The sequence below is a fragment of the Perca fluviatilis genome, chromosome 17 (assembly GCF_010015445.1).
Source record: "Perca fluviatilis chromosome 17, GENO_Pfluv_1.0, whole genome shotgun sequence".
NCBI lineage: Eukaryota > Metazoa > Chordata > Actinopteri > Perciformes > Percidae > Perca > Perca fluviatilis.
In genome coordinates, this window is record NC_053128.1 from 26,888,612 (window position 1) to 26,914,887 (window position 26,276).

At 41.4% G+C, this 26,276-nt stretch overlaps 1 protein-coding gene across 1 annotated transcript in view; it reads left to right on the forward strand.

The window, feature by feature from the left end:
• LOC120545040 (netrin receptor UNC5D-like) overlaps window positions 1-26,276 on the forward strand; it is a 202,485-nt gene that overhangs the window by 160,802 nt on the left and 15,407 nt on the right. Inside the window, exons 10-14 of the mRNA XM_039778981.1 lie at window positions 1,057-1,206; window positions 14,148-14,366; window positions 15,408-15,492; window positions 20,570-20,741; window positions 23,748-23,978. Coding sequence (XP_039634915.1) covers window positions 1,057-1,206; window positions 14,148-14,366; window positions 15,408-15,492; window positions 20,570-20,741; window positions 23,748-23,978 — 857 coding nt within the window. The remainder of the gene's footprint in view (window positions 1-1,056; window positions 1,207-14,147; window positions 14,367-15,407; window positions 15,493-20,569; window positions 20,742-23,747; window positions 23,979-26,276) is intronic.

Consider the following 26,276-nt stretch of genomic DNA (forward strand, 5'->3'; position numbering starts at 1 on the left):
TCCAACATCAGAGCTCAGAAGCGAGGTGTGTTTTGCCCCACAGATTGAGGCATATTTTTACAAGGCTGGCATTATGGGTCGCCACAGCAACAGCTCTCAGCAGGGCATAATAAAGTTCATTTTGATAACACAGCAGGAGCCAAGGAAAGCTTTAATCTTGGTCCCTGTTCTCCTTGATAGAGGGGCTAGAACAGCCCAACCTCCATAAAATCCAACATGCCCTCCCCTCGCTTCCCTATATATTGCAGCCTGCTACGCACTGCTACAGTAGTTACACAGTAATCATTTCATTTCACTTCTTTTTTACAAAGACATCCTTGATCATGAGTCACTATGACAACAGCTCAACCAATTCCCAAAAAAAGAAATCGGCTGTGAACACTTTTTTGCTCATTAGGAGAAACCACGCTGTTTGCTTAACCGTGTCTTTTGTCGTCATTTCATGCTCGCTGAAAACGCTTTAATCACCCAAAAAATATTCACATTACAAAAAAAGATGCATCTTATCTATAATAACTTTTCTCTGTTTGTGTGTTTTTTGATTGATCCACAAGGTACTGTGATTTAATTCCAGTACAACATACATACTGTACAAATGGCTACAGTATGTGACTGACTGGGTGCATCACTTGCTGTAGCTGCAGCAACACCCTTACCTCTGCCTGCACCTCCTGAAGTTGGAAATGTATATGTAAAGAAAAATGTAAATATTCACATGAGTTAATTGTTAATAAATCGATAATTTCATTCAATGGCAATTTATTCGGATTGTCACAGCATTTGTTTTAAACCACCATGACATCAGATTTAAGCATATTATTACGCCCCAGCTGTTGTTATGCAGTTTTCACTTTTAATTGAGACATTGATACGGTAAGGTGTTTGCCCTTCCTGTATTCGTAGTGATAATAGTGTAGTAATAGTCATAGGTGGATAAAACTAATGGTCATTACACATTTTAGGTTTAATTGTTGAGGCAGTCTAGTTTAAAGTGTCACTCTCTGCAAATGTCTAATTGTTGACAGTAATTAGAATTTCTGTTTGTGTGTTTTTCAGCAAACCCCCTGCTAATTAATTCATCCATGCAACCTGATCTGACAGTGTCGCGTACCTACACCAGCCCCATGTGTTTTCAGGACTCTATTGACAAGGAGCTGATGGCTGAGCGCTCACTCCTTGACCCATTGCCCGATCTCCAAGTCAAAGGTCAGAAAATGAAAGTGTTTTGAAAGCATAATGTCTGTGGTGGTCAACTACTTTTGGCAAGGCAAGAGTTACAGAGCAGTGTACAGTTCTGCCGTTGCAGTCAAAGGGGTAATCCGTCTTGCTTTGAACCTGCTTTGAGGCAATCTCTAAGAAAGCTGTCACAAAGAAAAATTGTCATCACCTTGAAAGGCATCACGAATTGACCATTCGCTAAGCCACGTCCTCCTTAGTTGCTGTTGCTTCGTTTGTCAAGCGTTCTGCTCTTGCACAGACTTGCAGTTTACAGTGATATACTACTCTTAATTTATGATAATGTTTGAAAGAATGGGTCCTTGAGTTCCAATATGTTATTTCCATGGCCTAGAAAAGTTCGATCAATATTTGTGAACATGAGCTACTTTCTTGCTCTCTCAAAGCCAGAAACCAGAGAATTTGTTATCAATTATAAAGTCTGGAGCTGCTCCTTAGACAATACCCATGTTCTATATATACAGTATATATATATAGATTTATTGATTTAAATAGAGGTATAGACATAGACATATATCGATATATAGATATATGAATTCAATTCAATTCAATTTTATTTATAGTATCAAATCATAACAAAAGTTATCTCGAGACACTTTACAGATAGAGTAGGTCTAGACCACACTCTGTAATTTCCAAAACCCCAACAATTACAGTAATTCCATCAAGAGCAAGCATTAGCAGTGGCTATCGCGACAGTGGCAAGGAAAAACTCCCTTTTAGGAAGAAACCTCGGCAGACCCAGACTCTTGGTAGGCGGTGTCTGGCGGGCCCGGTTGGGGGTGTGATGAACAGTGGCGTAATAGTCACATTAAAGGTCACAGTGAGCGTCGAAGGTTATCGTGGAAGTTCATGTCATAGCAGGGCACATCGTGTCATACTGGAGTAGGGCTGTCCCCTATACCGGATCCAGTCTACTCTGTGCATAGGAACATCACAGCAGGGCGTTGCTGGATGTAGCGTGGCGCTGCAGAGCATGGGTGGATGCGGCGGATGCAGCAGGATGCAGCAGGATGCGGGCCGGGATTTGCAGAGAATCACAGAGCATAGCTCTGCGAAGAAAAACAAAGGACTCCGGGGAGTAAACTCCCCAGAGCTAGATTAGTAACAAGCAATTCTGGGACAGGATGCATACAGAAGTAACAAGTACAGAAGAGAGAGCAGCTCAGTGTGTCATAGGAAGGAAACCGCATCCCCTGCAGTCTAGAATTGTAATAGCATAACTAACTTCGAGGGAGAAGCAGGTGGGCCGGGTTAGGTGGACGCTGCAACTCCTCACTCCCCTAACTATAAGCTTTGTCAAAGAGGAGGGTTTTCAGTTTACTCTTGAATGTGGCGACGGGTATGCCCCTCAAACCCAGACTGGAAGCTGGTTCCACAGAAGCGGTGCCTGATAGCTGAAGGCCCTGGCCCCAGTCTACTTCCAGAGACTCTAGGAACCACGATTAGCCCCGCATTCCGGGAGCGCAGGCCTAGTGGGACAATAAGGTACTAAGAGCTCTTCTAGGTATGATGGTGCTTGACCATTTAGAGCTTTGTAAGTCAGGAGGAGGATTTTAAATTCGATCCTAGATTTCACAGGAAGCCAATGCAGAGAAGCTAATACAGGAGAAATATGATCTCTTCTCTTAGTTCTCGTCAGAACACGCGCTGCAGCATTCTGGATCAGCTGGAGAGTCTTAAGGGACTTATTTGGGCAACCTGATAATAAGGAATTGCAGTAATCTAGTCTAGAAGTAACGAATGCATGGACTAGTTTTTCAGCATCATTCTGAGACAGGATATTCCTAATTTTGGCAATGTTACGAAGATGGAAAAAGGCTATTCTTGAGGTTTGTTTTAAATGGGCGTTGAAGGATATATCCTGATCAAAAATAACTCCCAAATGTCTGACCGCAGTGCTGGAGGCCAGGGCAATACCATCCAGAGTAGCTATATCTTTCGACGAAGTTCGGCAGTGCGTTGGTCCTATCACAATAACTTCCCGTTTTGTCTGAGTTTAACATCAGGAAGTTGTGGGTCATCCAGGATTTTATATCCTCAACACACGTTTGAAGTCTTGCTAACTGACCACTTTCATCTGGCTTAATTGACAGATATAATTGGGTATCGTCTGCGTAGCAGTGATAATTAATTGAGTGTTTCCTAATAATATGTCCTAGAGGAAGCATATATAAGGAAAATAGAATTGGTCCAAGCACTGAGCCTTGAGGAACGCCATGGCTAACTTTGGCGTGCTTGGAGGGTTTATCGTTAATGTTAACAAATTGGGATCGCTCAGAGAAATAAGACTTAAACCAGCTTAGTGCAGTTCCTTTAATTCCGACTAAGTGTTCTAATCTCTGTAACAGGATTGTATGATCAATAGTGTCAAATGCAGCACTAAGATCTAGTAAAACAAGAATGGAGACAAGTCCTTTGTCTGCAGCTGTTAGAAGGTCGTTAGTAATTTTCACCAGTGCCGTCTCTGTGCTATGATTCTTTCTAAATCCTGATTGAAAATCATCAAATAAACTGTTGCTATGTAGAAAATCACATAACTGATTAGCAACCACCTTCTCAAGGATCTTGGATAGAAAGGGAAGGTTAGATATAGGTCTATAGTTTGCTAAGACCTCAGGATCCAGGGTCGGTTTTTTCAGAAGAGGTTTTATCACAGCTATTTTAAATGACTGCGGTACATAACCTGTTAATAAGGACATATTGATCATATCTAGTAGTGAAGTGTTTACCACGGAGTGCCGCTTCTTTGAGTAGCCTCGTTGGGATGGGGTCCAAGAGACAGGTAGATGGCTTAGCTGAGGATATCTTTAACATTAATTGTTGAAGGTCTATAGGATAAAAGCAGTCTAAGTATATGTCCGGACTAGTCGTTCGTTCTAGCGGTCCTGTATTTAAAGATGAACTGTTAGAAGTTGAGGGCAAAAGGTGATTAATTTTATCTCTAATTGTTATAATTTTATCATTAAAGAAGCTCATGAAGTCATCACTACTCAGAGCTAGAGGAATAGATGGCTCAGTAGAGCTATGACTGTCTGTCAGCCTGGCTACAGTGCTGAAAAGAAACCTTGGGTTGTTCTTGTTTTCTTCTATTAGTGAAGAGTAATAGTCTGATCTGGCTTTTCTTAAGGCCTTCCTATAGGTTTTGAGACTTTCTTGCCAATCCAGACGGGATTCTTCCACTTTGGTGGAGCGCCACTTACCCCCGAGGTTTTTGCGAGACTTGTTTCAATCTGCAAGTTTGATCGTTATACCAAGGAGCTGTTTTCCTTCGCTTCATCGTCTTCTTTTTGAGAGGAGCGACAGAGTCCAAAGTTAGTCCCGTAGGCAAGTCGCAGCACCGTCCACAAATGCATCAACCCGAGAGGGACTGAGGTTAACATAGAGGTCCTCTGTTATTCTAAGGCACGACATAGAGTCAAATGCTGTTGTAATATCTTCCTTAAATTTAGCTATAGCACTGTCAGATAGGCATCTAGTGTAGAAGCCATTATCTAGTTTAGTATGGTCAGGTAGCAAGAATTCAAAAGTAATTAAAAAATGATCTGATAATACCAAATTCTGCGGAAATATTATTAAATCCTCAATCTCAATACCATATGCCAGCACAAGGTCGAGGGTGTGGTTAAAACAGTGCGTCGCCTTGTGCACCTCTGACTGAAGGCTATTGCTGTCAACGTCCACATGGATATTAAAATCACCTACAATAAGTACTTTGTCTGGTTTAAGGACTACACATGATAAAAACTCTGAGAATTCAGATAATAATTCAGAATACAGACCTGGAGCTCGGTGAAGGAAAAATTTCCGTGTTGGATGTTGAAGATTAAGAACAAGGCTTTCTTTAAAAGAGTTATAATTCAGTTTGGGTTTAGGATTAATTAACAGGCTTGAATCAAATATGGCTGCAACTCCCCTCCTCGGCGCCTCAGCCGCTAGGAATTTGAGTATTAATATGACTGGGAGGAGTCGCTTCATTTAGACTAACATATTCTTCATGGCCCAGCACGATTCAGTAAGACAGAATAGATCAATTTGATTATCAGATATCAATTCATTTTACTAGTACTGCTTTAGAAGACAGAGATCTGATATTTAGTAATCCACATCTAATTTTCCTATCCTTTTCTATCATTGCAGTGGTAGTTTTAATTCCAATTAGGTTGTTAAGTATTGCCCCTCTATTCACCACTTTGTGTGGTCTGTTGTTGATTATAATTGGAATAGTACTAGTACTACATGTTACTGGAATAGTACTAGTACTACACGTTACTGGAATAACACTAGTACTACATGTTATCCTGCAGAAAACATTTTCAGATTCATCCACTTGTATAGTGCTATCAGGATCAATGCCTGGGGGACATGAATCTGTGATATTTTCAACATAATGTCAATACTTGCCTTTCAGTGTGGTCGTTATGTTGTCAGATAGCATCCTGGCTCCGTGTCGGTTTGGGTGGAGACCATCAAGCTTCAGCAGGTTGGGCATCTCCCAGAACAAGTTGAAGTTGTCGACATAGGGAATGCTCAGGGAAGTGCAGAGTGGTTCCAGCCAGGTGTGGAGCCAGAACAGTCTGGACCATCTCTCCGCACCCTTCCTGTAGGTAGGTAGAGGCCCAGAGATGACAATCCGCTTACCTGTGCCTAGGGCTGGGCGATATGGACAAAAAAGTCATATCCCGATATATTTTGGCTGAATATCGATATACGATATATATCCCGATATTTTTTTCCGCGAAGTGAGAGCAAATGTTCAGTCAAAGCCCAAATCAAATATGACATGTCACAAGTAGTTTCATAGAAACAGTTGCAAAATCAAATAAATAATAAACCGGTTTCTTCACCTGGTTCATGATTAAATGCTCAGCTGTTCAAATAACAATAAAATGTAAACCTAAATACTGTATAACAGGAGTACCTTTTTTGAAATCAAAGCTCCATAGGCTATTTGTGATTCGTTCCAAAGGTCAATTAAGCTTTAGATATTAATATAATCTACTTTGTTCAAAATGTAATGCCTCATGCCTGTAAGCCTAGGTTATAGTCCCATTCTTCCACTTGATACTGCTTCCACTTAAATAAACTTAAGATGAACTATCGACTACAAAACAAAGACATTTATTATGATCGGTTCACAGATCTGAGTCCAAACGGAAACTTCACCCTTCTGAACTAAGAGTTTCTGCTTCAAGGTGAAGTTTAAACAGACTGAAATGTCCAGGCTCATTCCTCCACTATTTATTTCTGTATGTATTTATGCGTATGCAATTTTAAGCGGGCGCACGAGCTCCAGATCCTACCGCCGGAGCGGTCGCTGCCCCGGCGCTGTAGCTTCTTTCCGTCCACCTGCCGCCCGGCAAACTTAGTGGAACTTTCCGCCCGATATCGACATACAGTTCGTCCTGGACTACGTGTAAGATCCTACCGGTCACCACACTGTCTTTTGCTGGTCCGATCTGGATCAGCGGGGACCAGCGCACCAGCGAAGGGCTGTGTTTTTGCCCGGGAAGAGACACCGGCCGGCCCACGGGGCTCTCCGCCTCCCGCTGCCGCCGGAGCTCAGATTGCTGGTCGGGCGGCATATATAATCATAAAACACATTGTCACCTGTTAAATGTTATCCATTGCTGTTTGTTCTTTTCATTTCCTCTATCGAACATAATAAAGCAGTACAAAAGTCCGCGTATTTTAGCGTTGATCTGAATGCTTTGGCCCCTGTTCCAAGATGGCGGGGTTTTGACGTATGTTTAGAACCTCACGGCGACATATCTATGCGAACAAGGATCACATTTGAACTATATCGATATATGCGATATGGTCTAATTCCATATCTATTTAAAAATATATCGATATATTTGTTTATATCGATATATCGCCCAGCCCTACCTGTGCCCATCAGGGTGGAGAGGAGAGTGGTGAAGTCTTCCTGGAGTGCTATCGACCGTCTCTCTCTGATGTCGTTTGTGCGCCCACATGCACGATGATGTTGTCGACCTTGGCGTGGGCGAGGATGCCGGGAAGTTTGTGCTGGATGTCCACGGACCTTGGCACCGAGGAAGCAGTAGACCTTGGAGGGACCGCTAGGTAAAGGGGGAATGTGGAGGTCCCTTACCATGGAGCTTCTGATGATCAGCGTGGAGGTTGATGAGTCCGAGGGGGGAGAGTCCGCCCTCAATGGGCGCGTCGACTGTGTGGATGGACCAGGATGAGCTGCGTGGGGACGTGGCAGAGAAGGGAACTCCTCGTCGTTCGTCAGAATGCTGTAGCGGTTTTCTAGTTGTAGGGGTTGGGCTCTAGTTGTAGTTGTAGGGGTTGGGCTGGGGCTAAACTGTCTTGGACTATAAGAATACCATCTATGGATTTTGAAAATGGGCGTAGCTCCCCTTTAATGTCTCCAGCTGCTTTCAGGATGAGGACAACCAATGTTTTGGCAAATTTGGCAAACAAAACACTAATTCAATTAACTGTTACCAGGGGTGGGGCTAGAAGGGGGGCACGGGGGGCACCGGCCCCCCCTAAATTTGATTGCCCCATTCATTGGGCTAGAGTGCTGTCAATCTGACAATTATGATTTCCATTGGATCGGAGTATTGTGCTGCCTGTTCTGCCAATTTTCCCAGCCATTGTCACATGACCAATTAATGTTTCCATGACTATCCAAAATTCTGATACCATGGAACCAGCACTGGAATTTTTTTATTACAGTGGCAGACTGAGCCTATGGAAAATGTATATTATTTATTGGATATAGATAAGGTTTAGGGCTGGGCAATATGGCCTAAAAATAAAATCCTAGATTTTTTCAAAAAAAAATTCGATTTAAGATTTAAATCGATTTTTTTCTCCCTCTACTTAAAATCAATCTGCAGATGACAAAGAAATTGTTCAAAACAAGTTTTATTTTGTTTTGACTCATACACACACACACACACACACACGGGGCATCTATACCATTATGTTTATTCATGCCAATTTTGTGGAAATATAAATTGGTTTGAGTGTTTTCCCTACCAGTTTTATTTTATTTTTTTTGAGGGGGGGGCTATATATTCAACAACAACAAAAAGGATACGTGAGATAAAGCCGTTTTCACACATAGGCCTACAGGTAATTCACTTCTCGTTCTTCGCTAAAAGTTCAAATCCATCCATCTGTTGCTGAGTAACGTACGTTAACATCCCATGGTCTCTTGAATGTAGCATACCTGTAGCAAGCTCCTTCGTAGCGATAAAAACAAACGTCGAAGCGGAGCTCCGTGCTACAGAGCGGCGATTGCAAGTTGTTTAAGTCGCTACAGACCTCCGTCACAGCTCGGTTGTATCAGCGGCATTTAGTAGATGTGTTGAGCCGCAACAGAGTTCCGCAACACCGCCTCTGGTGCCCCGCATGGTGCTCCTTCAGGTCCGCTGTAGCTGGTTGTTCAGTTATCCCAGAAGGAGGTACACGAAAGGGTGAGCGCGGGCATTTCGGCGGAGATTACGGATAAGTAAGTAATGAAACGCCTGGTTAAGAAAATAATTAATGTTAGTCCCTGTCGCTGCCATGTTGTTTGTGTCTCACAACAGATGATTTTATTCCTTTCTTGGGAACAAACTTCCCACTCTCACCGGTAGCCATGTTGTCACTTGCTGTTGCCGTTTCGTGTTGTTGTTGTTGTGTAGTGGAAGTTTCCTTTGCAGCAGGGGGAGAGTTAACTGGCATGGGAAAACTAGAGATAGTTTTAGGGCGACCTTGTAGCCCCTATCTGTTCAGACAAACAGTGCTCACATTACGTCTCACAAAGTTAGAATCAAAATCTGCATGTGGGAATGAGAAACTCTTTCAGCATTTGTGAGAGAATTAAAGTAGAAAAATATAAGGAATTATGCTTAAATGTAATTTTTGCCATTACATTCCACCCTTTTGATTACAACCTAATCACAATACACAAATTACTTTAATGATTATATCATTTTTTACCAATAGCGTCTTCCATGTTTTTCTATTGTCAGAGGTTCGTCCACTAGCACTTGACAAATCGTTGGAAACAATCTTTACCATTGTTTTGTGTGTGTGTGTGTGTGTGTGTGTGTGTGTGTGTGTGTGTGTGTGTGTGTGTGTGTGTGTGTGTGTGTGTGTGTGTGTGTGTGTGTGTGTGTGTGTGTGTGTGTGTGTGTGTAGTCCCCTTCTGAAACTGGAAACGATCAAAGCAGTTTTCTGTCAATCAACTAATTGATTGAAACAACTAATCATTTCAACTGGACTTGTAGGCCTATATATTGGTCGGGCATTTTGATGACAATAAAACATTATATTTTGTCAGATTACAAATAGCATCTGTAAGCATTTGACAAAATTCTGATACTAACTTTTTTTGTCTTTGAAATCCAAATTAGTTATTCCTAAAAATGACATAATTTGTCTTTGAAATCAAAAACCAACTGTTTGTTTATCACCTATATGACATAAGAAAGATTGTATTTAGCCCACACTGGGGAAATTCCCTCAGATGAAAGCAAGAAGTAGGTCAAATATAATTAACTAAAGAACTAAGTAACTGTTAAATTTAACTCCTATACAATCCATCAATAGGAAACCCATTATCCTAATTCAAAAGTACATTTAGCTCTCTGGCACCAGCAGGAACTGGCCTGAAAGACAACTTCCTGTTTTTTCTAAACTTTTAGGCATTTGAGTCAATTCAAGTTTTTATGTTGGTGTGCTGAAAGCTCAGAGACAGAAGGTCTTGTGGCAGACTCCTCCTCGCTGGAAACGCCTGCTGTAACCTGAGCCAGTCTCTCATAGACGCTCATCCAGTGCACTTCTCTAGCTCTCTAAAGCTCTTGTTTCCTCTAAGCTTTTCCTGACTGAATTGTTATCCCTTCTATTTATAAAGTATAAAAGTATTATCTTTTACTGTTTATAAGTTTTATCTTTAACTTATATTTTACTTTTCGTGTAAACATATAAATATGAGAGTAAATATTAAATGAATATGTGTATACCATTGTCTCAGTACATTACTCATAATGTACATAATTAAGCAGTCACATCAACATTAAACATTTTCATTTAGTCTTAATCATATCTCCAAGTTGTTGATACATTTAATCATCATGGTTTCAAACCATCTCAGCACTAAACCTCACACAACTTACACAGGTCTCAGGAAAGATGCAGCAACTGCAAAAAACTTATGCTGGTTTAACTCTATAGAATCCATACAAATTGTGCTAAAACAGAAACATTCTCTCAATATTCTCTTTTAGATTACTTTAAAGGTTGTGTTTCTGCAAATAGTGAAAGTCAATCAAAAACAAAACTAAATTTTCTTTAGAGTAGTTTTTAAATTTCAAAACATTATGTGAACACCCTATTTATTAAACACCTTATTTATTATTGCTACTATATCCCTTCTATTTGAGGCATGAAAAACTCATGACTCAAAAACACAGCACATATAAATAGTCTGTTCAGTGGTTTAAATGTGAGGTGAAGTTCTTAGCTTTTACCATGACCTTTCGAGCAGCAAACACCCTAGAAGCTTTTTAACTGGCTCTAACATTGAGCGTTAAAGTTAGTTGCGTTAGCCGCTGAATAGTTTAGCGGGGCTAATGGACTCCACGTTTGTCTCTCTTAATACTCCCACTAATATGGCCGAAATGATACCAAGTGTACAGTAGTTCACATATATAGAAATATGCACTTAAAGCACAATTGATTGAAGTTTGTAAGTACACCAGAAGTTTATGTAAATAACACTTGCCTGCTGGCTTCTGCTCTCTGCTGTTGTTGTTGCTGCTGTGAGACGAGTGCTTAGGGACATCTACAAATTACAACACCGAAAAGAGATGCAACAAAAATATTTTTTAATTTAACTTATTTTTTAAAGTAAGTGCTGTAATATAACTAGCAGGAGACAAGTAATAATTGAGGTAAGTTTGGAGACATTACCTTATTTAATCATTAAATTAATACATATTTTTGTTGTATCTCTTTTCGGTGTAGTAATTTATAGACGGCCCTAAGCACTCGTCTAACTGCAGGTAGCAGCAGCAGCAGCAGCAACAGCAACAGAGAGCAGAAGAGAGCAGGCAAGTGTTCGTAAACTTCTGGTGTACTTACAAACTTTCCAATCCATCGTTTTATGAGAGCATAACCTATATATACTAGTGTAGACCTTTGGTATAATTTCAGGCATTATTAGTGGGGTCATTTAAGAGATACAAACGGTGGTCCATTAGCCCCGCGCTAAGCTACTCAGCGGCTAACGCTACTGTACGCTAACTCGCCCAGTGTTAGACCCAGGTGAAAAAAGCTTCTGGGGGGGTGTTTGGCTCGAGGTCATGGTGCAAACGACCCTAGGGTAAATTACTCCAAACCATCACTTTAACCATTAACACTGTCCTGTGTTACACAGCAAAACCTGAATAAAAGCAACACAAAATTCAATAAATCATTTCTTTTAAAAGGAAATGTTTTCAACATCAACTTAATAATTTAGTTTTAACCTATTTGTGATATAGCAAATCAAAATACAACCAAAGTCTTTAGTGCAGCTTTACTGAAAAAAAAACTCACTAGAGTACAATATTAACTGTTTTCAGGCTGAAATCTCATATCAACCTGTATTGGTTTCAATATAACCAATAAACTAAGACGAATTAAACAAAAATATGTTGTTTATTTTCTTTTTATCTTTAGTTTGTAACCCAAAGTTATACTACTTGCTGTTTTGGTACTTGCTGATTTTTCTAAAAATCATTATAAGTTTTTAGGCCTATAGAACAAACCTAAGTACTTCTAATTTGACATATATTTATCCAATTTGTTACCTGATATGGCAAACATATCACATTCTATAATTTATGACAAAAACTATATCAAAAATCATTGCTGAACCATTTACTGTACATGCACAACTACTGTTTCTCTCTTATCTCTGACTATGTGTGTGTGTTTTTTAGCAGTACCTTCCTTATCAGCTTTTGGACTCAGTCAAACAGAGGGACAAGTGTTGTTCTTTGTCGGAGGTGTTTTTTGCTTTTTCTTCGGGTAGTTACATATCCAATGTCCAAAGTCTTTGCAGTACCAACACTGGTCTGGTTTGTAGGGCTCATCATTTTGCCCACGGTACCCGCCTCAGCACCCTCTGGCTCGACCACGTCCTTCGTGGGAGCAGCCTTTTCCGGGTCCGCGCTCCATATGTTGCCAACCAGTCTGTTGTAACATGCAGACAAACGCTTCAAACTTGGTTTTCTCACATACTCGGTCTTTCCACCCGATGCAGAGAGTTGAGTCTGTGTCCTCTTCGTTCCTCCGTTTTTCCAACTTGTCTTCCTGGTTTTTAGAGAAAGCTCAGAACATGGGCTTTGGTTAGGTTGTAGAACTGATGAGGATTGGTGTATGTGTGTTTTTGCATTCTTTCCCTGAAAACATTCTTTGTTTTTCCTGTACTCAGTAGCTTTAAATCCTCTTATTTTGTCTTTTTCATTAATTTTTTCTCTTGTTCCTCTAAATCCTGTTTGAATATTTTCAATTTGTAGAAAAATATAAGGAATTATGCTTAAATGTAATTTTTGCCAAAAATGCGCCATTACACAAAAACTCGATTTACTTATTTTTTAAATCGCCCGCAACAAAAAATTCGAATTAATTCATTTAATCGATTTTTCGCCCAGGCCTAATAAGGTTTAAGGTTTAAAATGATAACACGTTAAACTAATCCTGGAATCGCCAAGGGGGTAAGCTTCTCCTCGGAACGCGTAGCTCCTATGGCGCCATTTTGATGCTACAAAACAATCACCTCCCGTTAGCATTCCATTGACTGCCATTCATTTTGACGTCACTTTGACAGTGAATAACTTTACATCTGAAGCGTTTAAAGACTCTATTTGTCCATTGTTTATTTCCAAAGAAACACGACAATGTATAAAAGGCTCCATTACCTTGTACCTCATGTTATGGCTCCGTAGCAGACGTTTTTGTAAAAACAGGCTAACGATTGTGTCATAACCATGTGACTTACTGTCGCACAGTAGAGAAATTACCACACAGTAAAGGAGAAGCTTGCAGGCAGTTTCGACTCACATTAGCTGTTTAAGTTGAATTACTAATGTTAACTAGCATTTTAGTTAGCAATAATTAGCCTGTGCCTATGTTATCTCCTTATACCTATGCTCTCCGTCTCTGCAAGATTCGGAATTATTCAGATTTCTATTGGCACAGCTACCAGAAAACTTACAACTTTCAGACAGGTTGCTCACGTCACATCTACCTCTTCGAGCTCAGTTGGAGCCGGCGCAGTAACGCTCAGCCATCACCGGAAAAGTGCTTCTAATATCCTTCACTGGTCTCCGTCCAGAGCAAAGGGATCTGTTGGTCCATTTTATATATGTCAATGGGAATCGCCCCTGTTACCACTTTAGGTAGTAAGCACGTTAGCCGGACATGCTAACGTTTGCAGCTTATGTAAAAGCAGATAAACACACTGGTTAATCCATTCCTCACACTTCTGCACTTGTGTTTTGGGGTTTGGAAAGGCTAAATGAAATATGTCAGCCTTACAAACTCTTCAATGCTGAGTATCACTCTTACTACAACCCCATGCACACTGCTTCAGCTTGTGGAGAAATACAAAGCTTGACAGGCTTGCTGAGTCTAGTTTTGGTTGCTAAGCTACTGTATTATTGGACAACGGCTGTTTGGGGGACGGCCAAGGGTAGAGGGATTGGTTTTACAGACACCATACTGGATTCAACTTTTAGAGTAATCTTCAAAAGAGCTATTTTCTCACTGTTACATGCTGCTGGAGTTTTAAAAAACTGAGATTACAGTGATGCCATATTAGTCTTTTCTGTTGGTCTAATGTTTATGATCTGAGTTTGTTTAACTGCAACAAGGTTGCTGTTATTTCATTGTATCTCTAGGTGTGGCAGAAAGGGCGGAGTACCATGTCATGTCCCACCCTCAGACATTTCCAAGGGGCCTGGCTCCAGACTATAGAGGGGTTGCAGTTGGGACGACGCTGGGCAGAAGAGGCAAAAACCTTTTCACTCCACAAGTCTCTTTGACTCCCTGCAAGCCTCTCCACAAAGCAACTGCGGTGTTTGGTCATGCTGGAGGCAGGCTGGTGGTGCCTAACACAGGTGAGCCTATTGTGAACAAAAAAAAACTGAAATTGCAGAGAAGCTGAAATCTATAACTTACTTCACTTTGAAGCTACAGCAAAGCTGATGCAGGGATTCTTGTATTGCATTTTAGAAGTTGTTTGACCTTGTCAGTGTTGGTCTGCAGCGAATATGTGGAAATGTCTCCGATCGACCAAGTAACATGAACAGGAATATATTATTAAGGGAATTTATAAAGTTAGACAGCATTGGCATTTCTAACTGACCGGCTCTTCCTTACAAACCCTTCAACATTTCTCAGTGTATGGAAAGTACCATAGTAAATCCATAATCTTGTTTGTTTTGCTAGAATTTCTTTTTAGCTTTTGAACACACTGTACACTATGAAGAAAATATTAACGAGTGCATATTATAGTAAGTATGTAAAGTTTAAAGCTTAAACTGACCAAAGTGCTGTACAAAGAAGCACTAAGGTGTAAAGAAAAAAATAAAAAGTTGAAAGAAAACACCAAAGAACATCCCAGCAACAAGCAGCAACTTAAAAATACAGAATCATAGACATAACTGAATGAGAGATTAGTGTGTTAAAAAGTAAAAAATTGTCTTTAGCCTAGATTTAAAATAAAAAAAATGGAGAGAGACCACATCTTATATCTTACATCTTTACCATTATGTAAACCTGTGATGCTCAGTCAACCACATTATTCAGGCAGCTCTTTCTCGTGGCCTACATTTATCATCCTGTCCCTTGAGGGCCTTTATCAACTGCAGTGTAGATTAGCAGTAATTGTTTATCATACAGTAGAACATTGTGTATGTGTGTGTATCTAGAAAACAGTGTTCGTGTTTGTGACAAAGAGACCGCTGGCAGCATTGATTCAAGCCTTTCGGGACTTGCTTCCATCCGCTTTTCCTGGTGCCATCACCTCTCTGGCTGTCACCTTTAGTAAAGAGACCTGACAGCCAGGCAGGTGTGTGTGTCATGTTGTGTGTGTGTGTGTGTGTGTGTGCATGTCTGGCTGTGTGTTGATCAGTTTTTGCATGCATGCTTCTCTGCAGGTATCAGTCTGTTGGTGCCTCATGGGGGGATCGCGGAAGACACTACCTGGGAAATGTACATGATCATCAACCAGGAGGACAGCAGGTGAGGGACCCTCACTGAGGCGCTGCAGTCTGCTTCTTCGGCTGCTCGCTTTTAATCTTTCAACTCGTTGCACCGCATCTCTCTTCCTGCCACGTTGTCTCCTCCTTTCTTTGCTGTACATGCACCGCAAACAGATACACAAAGATCCTCTCATACGGAGAATACGCAGTCCCATGTACAGTACACATACACATGTACAGATGCAGACATATCCCCGACCAGCATGGGGTCTTTGCTCATCTTGCAGTCACTACAGGGGAGGACATGATGTGTCACAAATACATTGGCAGCTGCAGTCGGATTACATTACTGCCTTAAGCAACTGTCTCAGCAGAGAAAGATACACTCCATGACTCTGGTAGCCTGTTTTGTGTTTGTAGACATAACAGTGACAATATCTCTTTCGTATTGTAAATGGTTAGAGTGTGGAATTTTGTGAACCTGGTAAAGTCATGGTGATAGGTGATATTGATTGGGTTTTTGGCTCGGTGCAATGTGATATGCTACAAGGTATAGATGCGTGTTGCCTGCCAGCAGGAGTCTATTTCTGTACCTTTGCCGTCAAGATTTTCACAAAGCTATTACTTGGGAAGAAAATGGCATGACAGATAAGAACCGTTTGAAAAGGCGGTGTAATACCTTTGACTTCCTTGCAATAGAGCTTCAAAAGGTATCTGACAACCAGAAGTCAGTTTTTGGACATGTTCTTGATTTATAGCAGACAGTATCAATGTGTCAGCATATCTGCGTCAAACCCTGCTAGCGAGATATCACCCTAACAACACGGCTAACCGCCTGCGCTTCTCAATGAAATTGAATTCCTACATCCAAGAGAGAATCAAAAGTGACATTTAGCTCCATCTGAAAGTCATCTCAGCTAACCTCCACCCACCCATTGAGTGCCCAGGGTCATATGGGTAAAGATACAGATCAGAGGTCACTTACAGGTTGCGGACTGGTTATGCACTCCCCTGCCTAAAGTTTTCCCAATTCAGCCAAGCTGCTGCCCTCCAGGCTCCTGCTTTGCTCTGATAAGCCTGATGCTGTTTACTTCTCTGGCTGGCGTTTAAAAAGCTGCAGGAGCCGTGCACCGCTGAGCTGTCAGTCAGCGCCTATCTTCTGACAGCCGCAGAGTCCAGGGGAGAAATTGGATCCTTTCTTCCCATTCAAACTCGGCCATCTACATAAGACGATGCTTTACTCTGCAAAGAAAAGGAATCGATCAGCTCTGCCTCGGTTTCAGGTGTTCGCAGGAGCTTTCGTCCGTCCTCTGGGCTTTACGAGGTTGTTTTGTGTGTGATCTTCTCCAGCTCAGCGGGCGACAGTGGGTAGTCCGAGGACAGAATCATACTGTGACAAGCTACGCCTGATAGGATGTGACTCACACAAGTATATGAGTCAATGAGTTGAGCAGTATCAACCTCATGTTTTGATCATACTTTGCAGGGAGACACCGATAGTCATACTCGACTAGGCTTCCTTCATTTTTTGGTTAGTGGTTGTTTTTGATGTCATGTTATTTCTACTGTCCTGAGTTGATTGACTTAATTTAGTATTTGCCGCAAGTGGTGTCGCTTGCTGATTGCTACCTGGCTAGCATAAAATGCTAACAGTAGCTATTGATAGTCTGTGGGTCTGTGGGTCCTGAGCAAAATACCTGCCATGACATTGTTGCGTTTACCCTAGCAATGCTAGAGTATACGTGTCATTTGCTAACAGCTAGCTATTTGGACCAGAACAAAAGCGTTCGTGCCAATCAATGTTTGAGTTTGCTACAATGTAACGTCTCTGCTTTCTCTGGTCCCTCTTTCTTCATCTGTTCTTGAATGTAGTGTAGCAAGCGACAAAGAGCGAGCTGTACCCAGCATGCCGTTTGGCGATGTAACAGTTAATAGGGTTCCCCTCTCAATACACTACACAGTGTGTACATAACACACTACTAATTAATGTTCCGTAGATCTCAAGAGCTTGCACTCAACGTTGCACTTCCTTGTATCCTCAGCAATACACCGGCCAAATGTGAAGACGATCGGATGAACGGTTGTCGAGACAATCAAAGGACAGACATACAGAGAGAGACTCCCTTCATTTTAGTTAGATTTGGATGCTTTAACTAAAAATATGAACTCTAATTATATAATTCCAACTCTGAACCGCAGTTTTATGGCAGTGATTTTGTTAAAACTGTGACTCCATACTTCTATGAGAGCCAGAAAGAGTCATTAATGAGACATTGTCAAAATGTTATTTTTAATTGTGGTCAGAGCCACAACAAAAAAAGCAATAATGTCACGCTGGATGCTTTTGTCTGAAAAGTGAAAGAGGTGTGTTGTGTGTTCTGCACATACGAGACAAGACTTGAACCCCAATCTATTATCTACACTTTAAACATCATCACGGAGTTGTTATTTCTTTGCTCTCATAACCACAATCAGAAATGCTAAATAACCATTTTTAATCTTTGCTCACAGGCAATCTGGCTAATGATCATAGTCTCAGCGGCAGGTAACCTTGGTTTCCTCTGAGCCTGGGGCTGATTAGCACAAAAGTGCAGCTGCAGGGCCACGGTGTTGAATGGGTGATTTTATTTTTAGACAGCAGATCATGACCTCTTTTAATTTTGTTGATTGGTGACAGTATAATGACAAAGTTTTACACAGCACTCTGCACTTAACTAAATAACAGCAGTCAAACAACCTTAGGAACATGTTTTGCTATGCCACACTCTCAGCACACACACGTGCACACACACACACACACACACACACACACACATACACACATACATACATCACCCCTCACCTTCACCTCCATCTTATTTATAGAACTATAGTCATTCATCTTACAGGTAAGTGTTGCAGGGATGGAAACTACTAGAAAATCCCGCTCCAGTAGAAGTCCTGTCTAATTGGACGATATTAAAAATAAGAGTACTTGTTGAAAACTACTCAAGTAAAATAGGAAAGTACAAGGAGCTGTATCCCAAATCAATGCTGTATACTAGTAGTATACACAGTAATTGTCTGAGCTGAAACAATTACTAGATAAAGCGATTATTTGCTTGAAAGACAATTCATTTAACTACTTTGATAAACAAATCATTGTTTTAGTAATTAGGTAAAGTAAAAAAGCCAAACGTGTTGGTCCCGGCTGTGTGTGAGGATCTGCTGGTTTTCTCCGTTTTTATATCAGTGTAAACTGAATATATTTGGGGAGACTAAACAACACATCTGTAGATGTCAAATTTGGCTCTGAGAAATACTGATGGACAATTGATTAACTCCCAGTTAATCAGAATGATCTTTTGAAAATAAATTGGAATTAGAATGGAATCGGGACACAGCTATTGACCTGGTTAGGTGGTACAGTGTTTATGTTTCAACATGAGAAGTGTAACCTATAAAAAATGGTACTATTAACGTCTAACTCGTTCTCTCTCTGTTGGTGTTTCCTACATTTGTGTCCACGCACCCTTTTGTGATGCATCTGTGCCTGCATCTCAGGGTCTGTCCCCGCTGCAGTTGTATTAATGATGTTGAGAAATATCCACGCTGCTCCAGTGACAACAGCACCAATATCGTGTCCTGTATATGTGAGGTGTCCAGCCGGGCCAGCTGCATGACTGATGGTGGTCCCATTGATTGCTCTCAGTCTTCGGGGCTTCCAGCCAAGATTGGGCCCCTGGCCAAGAGCAGCTTGCCCCAGCTAATCTGTCACCAGGCTGGCCAGAGCCGGCTTCATAAGCTCCATCGACCCACCAAGCTTACAAGCTGTGTGCTAAAGCCTGTCCTCCCTAGCCCCACTGTCCATTAGTCTTGCTGCTTTAATCTTCCTCTATCTGTGTGTGCCTGTGTGTCAGCTAGTCAGGGATTGATTCATTATGAGTGTCCAAGGATTTGAGTGTACTTTATTCATAGGCAAGGGTCACACTCTGCTATCTGTGTGCCTCTTTAGGCAGTGATTCCATATAGGGCTGTGCAATTAATGGAAATTTGGATCGCGATTACAATACGGGAAACTTCACAGTTCAAGGTGTTTTCACTGTTAATTTGTTTACCTTCTGAAGTTCAATAATTGCAACATCTTTCCAAAAGGAAATGAGTAATCGTGTTAAATAATTGTTATTTCCAGATTGACCAAAATAATCATGATTATGATTTAATATTTTTCCATAATCGTGCAGCCATAATTCCATAGTACTGATGTTCATGTCTTCATTTATAAATAAATAGATAATATATACTATATTGAAATTACAATGTTTTCACTCTGTTGTTAGAACACACTACACACAGGCCTGAAATACATGCTCAGGTCCTACACATGCACCTGCTGGACAGGCGCCCCGAGCAGTTGGGAGTTTGGTGCCTTGCTCAAGAGTACCTTGGCAGTGCCCAGGAGGTGAACTGGCACCTCTCCAGCTACCAGTCCACACTTCGCTCTTTGGTCTGTACGCAGACTTCAACCAGCAACCCTCCGGTTCCCAACCCAACTCCCCACGGACTGAGCTACTGCCACCCTAGTCTCGCATTGTCAGACCTTCCTCCACCACGGCGCTGCTGAGGAGGGTCTGGCTAGTCCACACAGCATTCCTGGATGGGAGAAAAACGTGCTCTGTTTTATTGGCATTTCGTTAAACCAATCTCAATCGTCTTGGGCGGTGCTAAGCGCTGGATGGAGCAACAACGCCTCTGCAAAATAGCCTCGGGAAGGAACTTGTTTTGGTGGAACGTGTACATTCAAAAGTTGTTTTAGTCGTGCAACAGAAAACTCAGATTGGACAGACAGTCTAGCTAGCTGTCTGGATTTATCTTGCAGAGATCTGAGAATGGTTAACCATAGTCCTCATAAATCCACCGGAGTTTAAAATGCCAACACAAAGGAAGCCCAAGGCAACGGATATCCAGCCTAAATGAGTGAAATCTTGCGGAATTTCCGTCGGCAATGGAGCAATCCCGGAAGTGGAACGTCGAGGATATAGACTACTGCCACCCCAATTCATACTGTTTTAAAACTGTATTAAAATGCAAAGTGTCATGTTTCAATAAGGTCCTTTCCTGTACCTCTCTGTCTGCAGCACTGTGTCCGAGGATGGGCCAGAGATCTTCTTGAGCCCTACGGTCACGTACGGCCCACCAGGCCTTGACCTGTCCTGTCCCATAGCCATGACCATAGCCCATTGTGCGGAGGTGGCGGCTGATAATTGGACCATCCGGCTAAAGAGACAAATGCAGGACAACAAGTGGGAGGTGAGCAATTTCCATTCAATTTCAATTTCAGCTGTAGTTAGCAGGTCAAAATTCCCTCCTGCAACACCAGTGCAGAATGTTAACAAGTGCAAACACACAACTTTCACCAGTGCCCAGAATATAAAAACGATCTGATATAACTGCTACCACTTACTTTGATGAAAATTTCCATCCTGCAGTGTAGCCATGCAAGCACAGAGCTGATTTCAGGGTTGCCAGCTCAGATTTGTCATTCTGTATAAAAGTCAGCCTTTCAAGCTCTACCTCATGCTGTCATACATCCAAAAGAAATGTCAGACCAAGTGCAAATGACGGCCATTAGTCATTGAAACACTCATTACTTTTCCCAGTTTAATGATAATGGTATTTCAAAGCATTACTCTTTCATGAATCTGTGAATTCTGCATTGCAGCTGTTCATAAACTAAAACACAACAAGCACAATTTACATAGCAATGAGAGAAAATCACAATCATATTTGTACATGCTGCACGCTGCTTCTGTATGTCTGTTATTTATTATATGGCAAAAAAGGGCATGCTTTTTCAATTATTCTTGAAAATAATTATTATACCAGGACCACTGTGACAGATTTTTATTTGGATTCATTTGAATTGCAGAAAATACCATCCACCAAATAGATTCAGCTACTTTAGCTACATTATTCTTTCATCTTAATTAAATAACATTTTGGAAATCTCTTGGAATCAAATGGCAAGAAATCAGTAATGTTTTTGCAACAGTGAGTTGAGTGAGTTCCAGCCAGAGAAAAAACAATAAGACATACGATATAATGACCAAAACATAGAAACAATATAATTTGTCCGCAGGAGCTACTCATTAAAAGGTTTAACAGAAGAAAGCTCTATAAATTGTCTCTGAACTAGAAGATTTGTTTTTTAAAACCGCTAAAAGTTTTATGCAGCTGTTCCACTCTGATACCTCAGTGTGAGGACAAAGAAAAAAATGGCAAGTGTGCTTTTTTTTTAATATTTAAGACTCTAAATACAGCATAGTGCTATCTCTGTGATTGCTGGTGTGAGATTTTCTTTTCTCACTTTGAGCTTTTTTCAGTAAAATAACACCTCTGAAAAGTCCTTCAACTCTGTCCTGTAGAGCTGCTTCAAAGCCTCACAGAGACTTGTTCAGGCATCTGACTTCAATCCAAACACTCCCTATCCATGTTTTTGTTCCGTCTTGGCAGAGTGGACATATCTAAGATGCTCTTTTAATGTTTAACTAACCTCATCAAAAAGCTTTGGGGACCTCATCGAGGCAGAGTGACCCCGGCTCTGCTTGGCCTTGGAGGGCCTGTGGCTCTCTACCCTGCCTGGTCCTTTCACTATATCTTGACATTTACACAGACGTAATTTGCCGGCGGACGTGTTGCACAAAAGGGAGCTATCAAAAGACCCATCACTGATGGTGGCTATATGCCATCGGAAAGGAGAGAATAGGAGAGAGAGTCGGCTGAGAAAGAAGAGTCCGACAGAGAGATGCAGACGAGTTCAGAGAAAGGGGATGTTCTCCAAGAAAATGTAACGGCGGGACCCGTCTCTGTCTCAGGGAAATAATGAGCCCTTCATCTCAGGAAGGATGCTTAATCAAAAGCTAATCTCTGGAATTAGCAATATAATGGGAGATGGAGGTCTCTCTCCCCCTCGGTCTGTCTCTCTTTCCTTCTCGCTTTCCTTCTCCCTCGCTCCATCTGCCTCTCAGTGCCATTCCCATTAAAGCGTGCACTTTTGTCCCGCTAGAGTTTTGACTTGACATCATTTCTCCTCGGCTGCCTGGCAGGGATGAGCTATGATATGGAGATCCTTCTGCTGCAGCTTTAATGGGGCAGGTTTAGGAAGCTGTGGGCCACTAAATTACCCTGCATTACTTAATATGGCTCAGGCAGGCCATATGCAGAGGGGACCTGTGGGTCACAGTTATGTTTCAAAGGTGATTTAAGGAGGATTGAACACAAGATGAGGAGCAATTGGCCTTTGGATACAACTGCACCCTGCTAATCCATTTTGTCAGTGTAACAGAATCCCCATCTGTTTAGGTAATGTGGCATTGTTCATTTGGCCCTCGTTCAGCTTTGTACATTTCCTGATCCGAGTCTGTGTATGAAGTTTCCAGTTTACTGACCGGGAAGTGTCTGAATAATATCCTTAAACAAACAAGTCAGCCACCTCTTGAATTTAAAATACTGAAGTTATGCCCCTCATGGCCTATTACATAACAAATCTTTTTTTCTTCAGGTAATAAGCTAATAGATAATAGATGGAATAATATATCTCGCTCAACACTGGCTGAATTGTGTTCAGCTTTTAGTTTGATGGTTCAGTTAAAGCCTCTTTCTACCTCTGCAAACAAATTCTTGGCAGGAATTGAAATGTTAATATCTATGAATCAGTATGCTCAGCTGCAGGTGGTTGCTGATCAGCTAGTCTCGCTTTGCCAGACCTTCCTCCACAGCACTGCGGAGGAGGGTCTGGCTAGTCTACACAGCATTCCGGGATGGGAGAAAAACGTGCTCTGGTTTATTGACATTTATTTAAACCAATCACAATCGTCTTGGGCGGTGCTAACTGCCAGACAGAGCCACGGTGCCGCTGCAAAATAGCCTCGGGAAGGAACTTGTTTTGGTGGAACGTGTGTATGTTCAAAAGTTGTTTTAGTCGTGCAACAGAAAACTCAGTTAGCTGTCTGGATTTACCCTGCAGAGATCTGAGGAGCAGTTAACCTTAGTCCTCATAAATCTACTGGAAGAATGTCAACACAAAGAAAGTGGAAGGTAACGGACACCGTGCTGAAAAGAGTGACATCCGGGCAAAATTCCCAGCGCAATCCCGGAAGTGGAACGTCATCAATGAAGACTACTGATCAGCTGACAGCATTCCAATATGGAGCTGTCCTCCTGATAAACCCAAAAATGAACTATTAATGGCTCTGATTATGTGCTTAATGCATCAGTTCTAAATATGGTCTTTCCTGATGTCTCCTCCCCCCAAAGGAAGTGATGTCTGTGGATGAGGAGAGCACGTCCTGCTACTGTCTGCTAGACGCCCAGAGGTGCCATGTGCTGTTGGAGCATCCGGGTTGCTACGCCCTGGTGGGGGAGCCGCTGAACCAGGAGGCGGCCAAGCGGCTGAGGCTGGCTGTGTTTGGAAGTCCGGATAACTGCAACTCTCTGGGCTTCACCCTCAGGGTCTACTGTGTGGACGACACGCCTCATGCGTTTCAGGTACGAGGGAGGATGGAGGATCTAGAGGAAACAATGAAGAAGCAGGGGATGATTGAATGTAATGAGATAGGTATTTGCTTACAATTGAATAGTTTTGTCTTGGTAATATTTCCAAAACATTGATTTCCATTTACTTTAAACCTGTATACGTGATATGTCATGAAACATATTTAATTCATTTCAATTTTCTTTATAGTGTCAAATCATAACAGGAGTTATCTCTGGAGACTTTACAGATAGAGAAGGTCTAGACCAGGGGTTCTCCAAAACGCATCACAAAAAGTTCGGCATCTGATTTTTATTCTGGGTCAAAGGTCTGGAACAGTTGGCAATAACAAAAAAAACATTCGGTCTATTTTTTTAACTTCATGCAGTAAAAGGAAGTTTTTGTCGCTTAAAAAAAATATATATATAATATGCTATAATAATTTTTTTTTTTTTTTGAGGTTTTTGCTCCTTTTTGCTCCTCGTTTTTTTCACTTTTGCACTGCTTTTTGCAAGGCTTTTGTCGCCTTTTTCCATGTTTTTGTTGATTTTTTTTCGTGTATAGTCAACATTAGTAACAATGTATTGATCAATAGAAAATTTTAAAATAGATAGCGTTACACTTCATAAGGTAGTTTATTCATAACACAAGGTATGGGCCGGGTCTGGATTGGCTTGCCGTTTGGTCCGGATGCAGACCTTTGTCCGAACTTCGAAAAGCCCTGGTCTAGACCATAGTCCATACATCATTTACAAAGACCCACCAATTCCCCCCAAGAGAAAGCATTTGGTGTGACAGTGGCGATGAAAAACTTCCTTTAACCTCAGACAGACCCTGACTCCTGGTGGGTAGCCATCTGCCGCTGCTGGTTGGGAGACAGAGATACTGGTACAGATATACAAAAATATGATTAGTAATAATTATAGCAGTTGGTATGATGAACAGTGGCAATTATAGTAACATATTGTTGTATACGACGAGAAAAAGCAAGAATATCTGTTTTCTGAAAGAAAGAATGAAGATTCCTACTATGTTTGCCCTGGCTCTGGTCGGCTGTACTTTGGCACAGTGGTGCTTTAAGCTAAATGTCAGCATGCTAACATGCTAACAATGACTGCTATCATTGCATTAGTTGTGCAGGTATTTGGTCAATAACCAAAAGTAGTTACAAAATCTGATTATGGCGCTAGATCAAAAGGGATTTAAATGGATCATCAATGTTATTACACTTCATCCTGAGCAGGACATGAATGTCTGAACCAGACAATCCATCCAATAGTTGTCCTGGCACTACAGGAAAAGTCAAAGGATCACCAAAGTCATCAGCATACATCATCTGGGCATCATGAATGCATGTACCAAATGTCATGGCAATTCTTTGAATAGTTCACTGAAGTGGCTAAAAACATGAATATTTCTAACAAAATTCTAATACAATATGATGTAAAATATATGTATATAAGAAATTAAAATTACAAGAGTTTTGGTCATTGTGGCTGGTGTTTTTGCCTGGGAGAATTGCTGTCTGGGTTTTTTGTGCTCCACTGAAGATCTGCCTGTTCAGTAACATTGCCACTGGGAGATGCTTGATGACTAGGAGACAAAGAGGGACTTTTAATTACAAAGACAACAGATGCTCCAAGGTTGCTTCTCTGCCCTTTCTTTGCGTAATTTAATTTGCTCTCTGTTAATTAAATGTGTTTCAGCATTGCATTCCATGTGACAAATATTTGAACAAGTTAAAATGGCACATTCTCAGATGCGGCACCAGTTTGTTGCTGTGCTCCTGAGTGGTGCTTTGTGGAACGTTTGCCCTTCTCCTTGCACACAAACACCTCTTTCTGTTCAAGTGTTCTGCGGCCAAAAATACTTTTTTTACAAGAGCAATTTGTCTCCTATCTTAATTAAACCCACACACAGCTTTTCTCAAGTAGTGCTGATAGTTGTCCCGTGTAGCCACAGGCCCTACTTCACTTTTGGCTTGATTCAAGAGGTAGAATTGCATGGGAACAAAGAGAAATTGGATGTAGGCGCCAAGAGCCAGTTCAACCCACCTCTCCCATCAGTCAGACATGGTTATTTGTTCATTTGTTCTTTTTTTGTTGGCTTTTGTTTGTGCTTCATACGACAATTAATTTCCCCTGTGAGCTTGAAGCAGGAATTGATCAGGTTCACGACAGCCTGCTTGCTTTGAATTCCCCTTCTCTGTGTGATGTGTGACTGAGAGAAAAAGCACCATGCATACCGGACTCTCACCCCCACCCCTCCCTGCATTCCCAAGATACAGAAAATGGAAACACAAACATGCATAC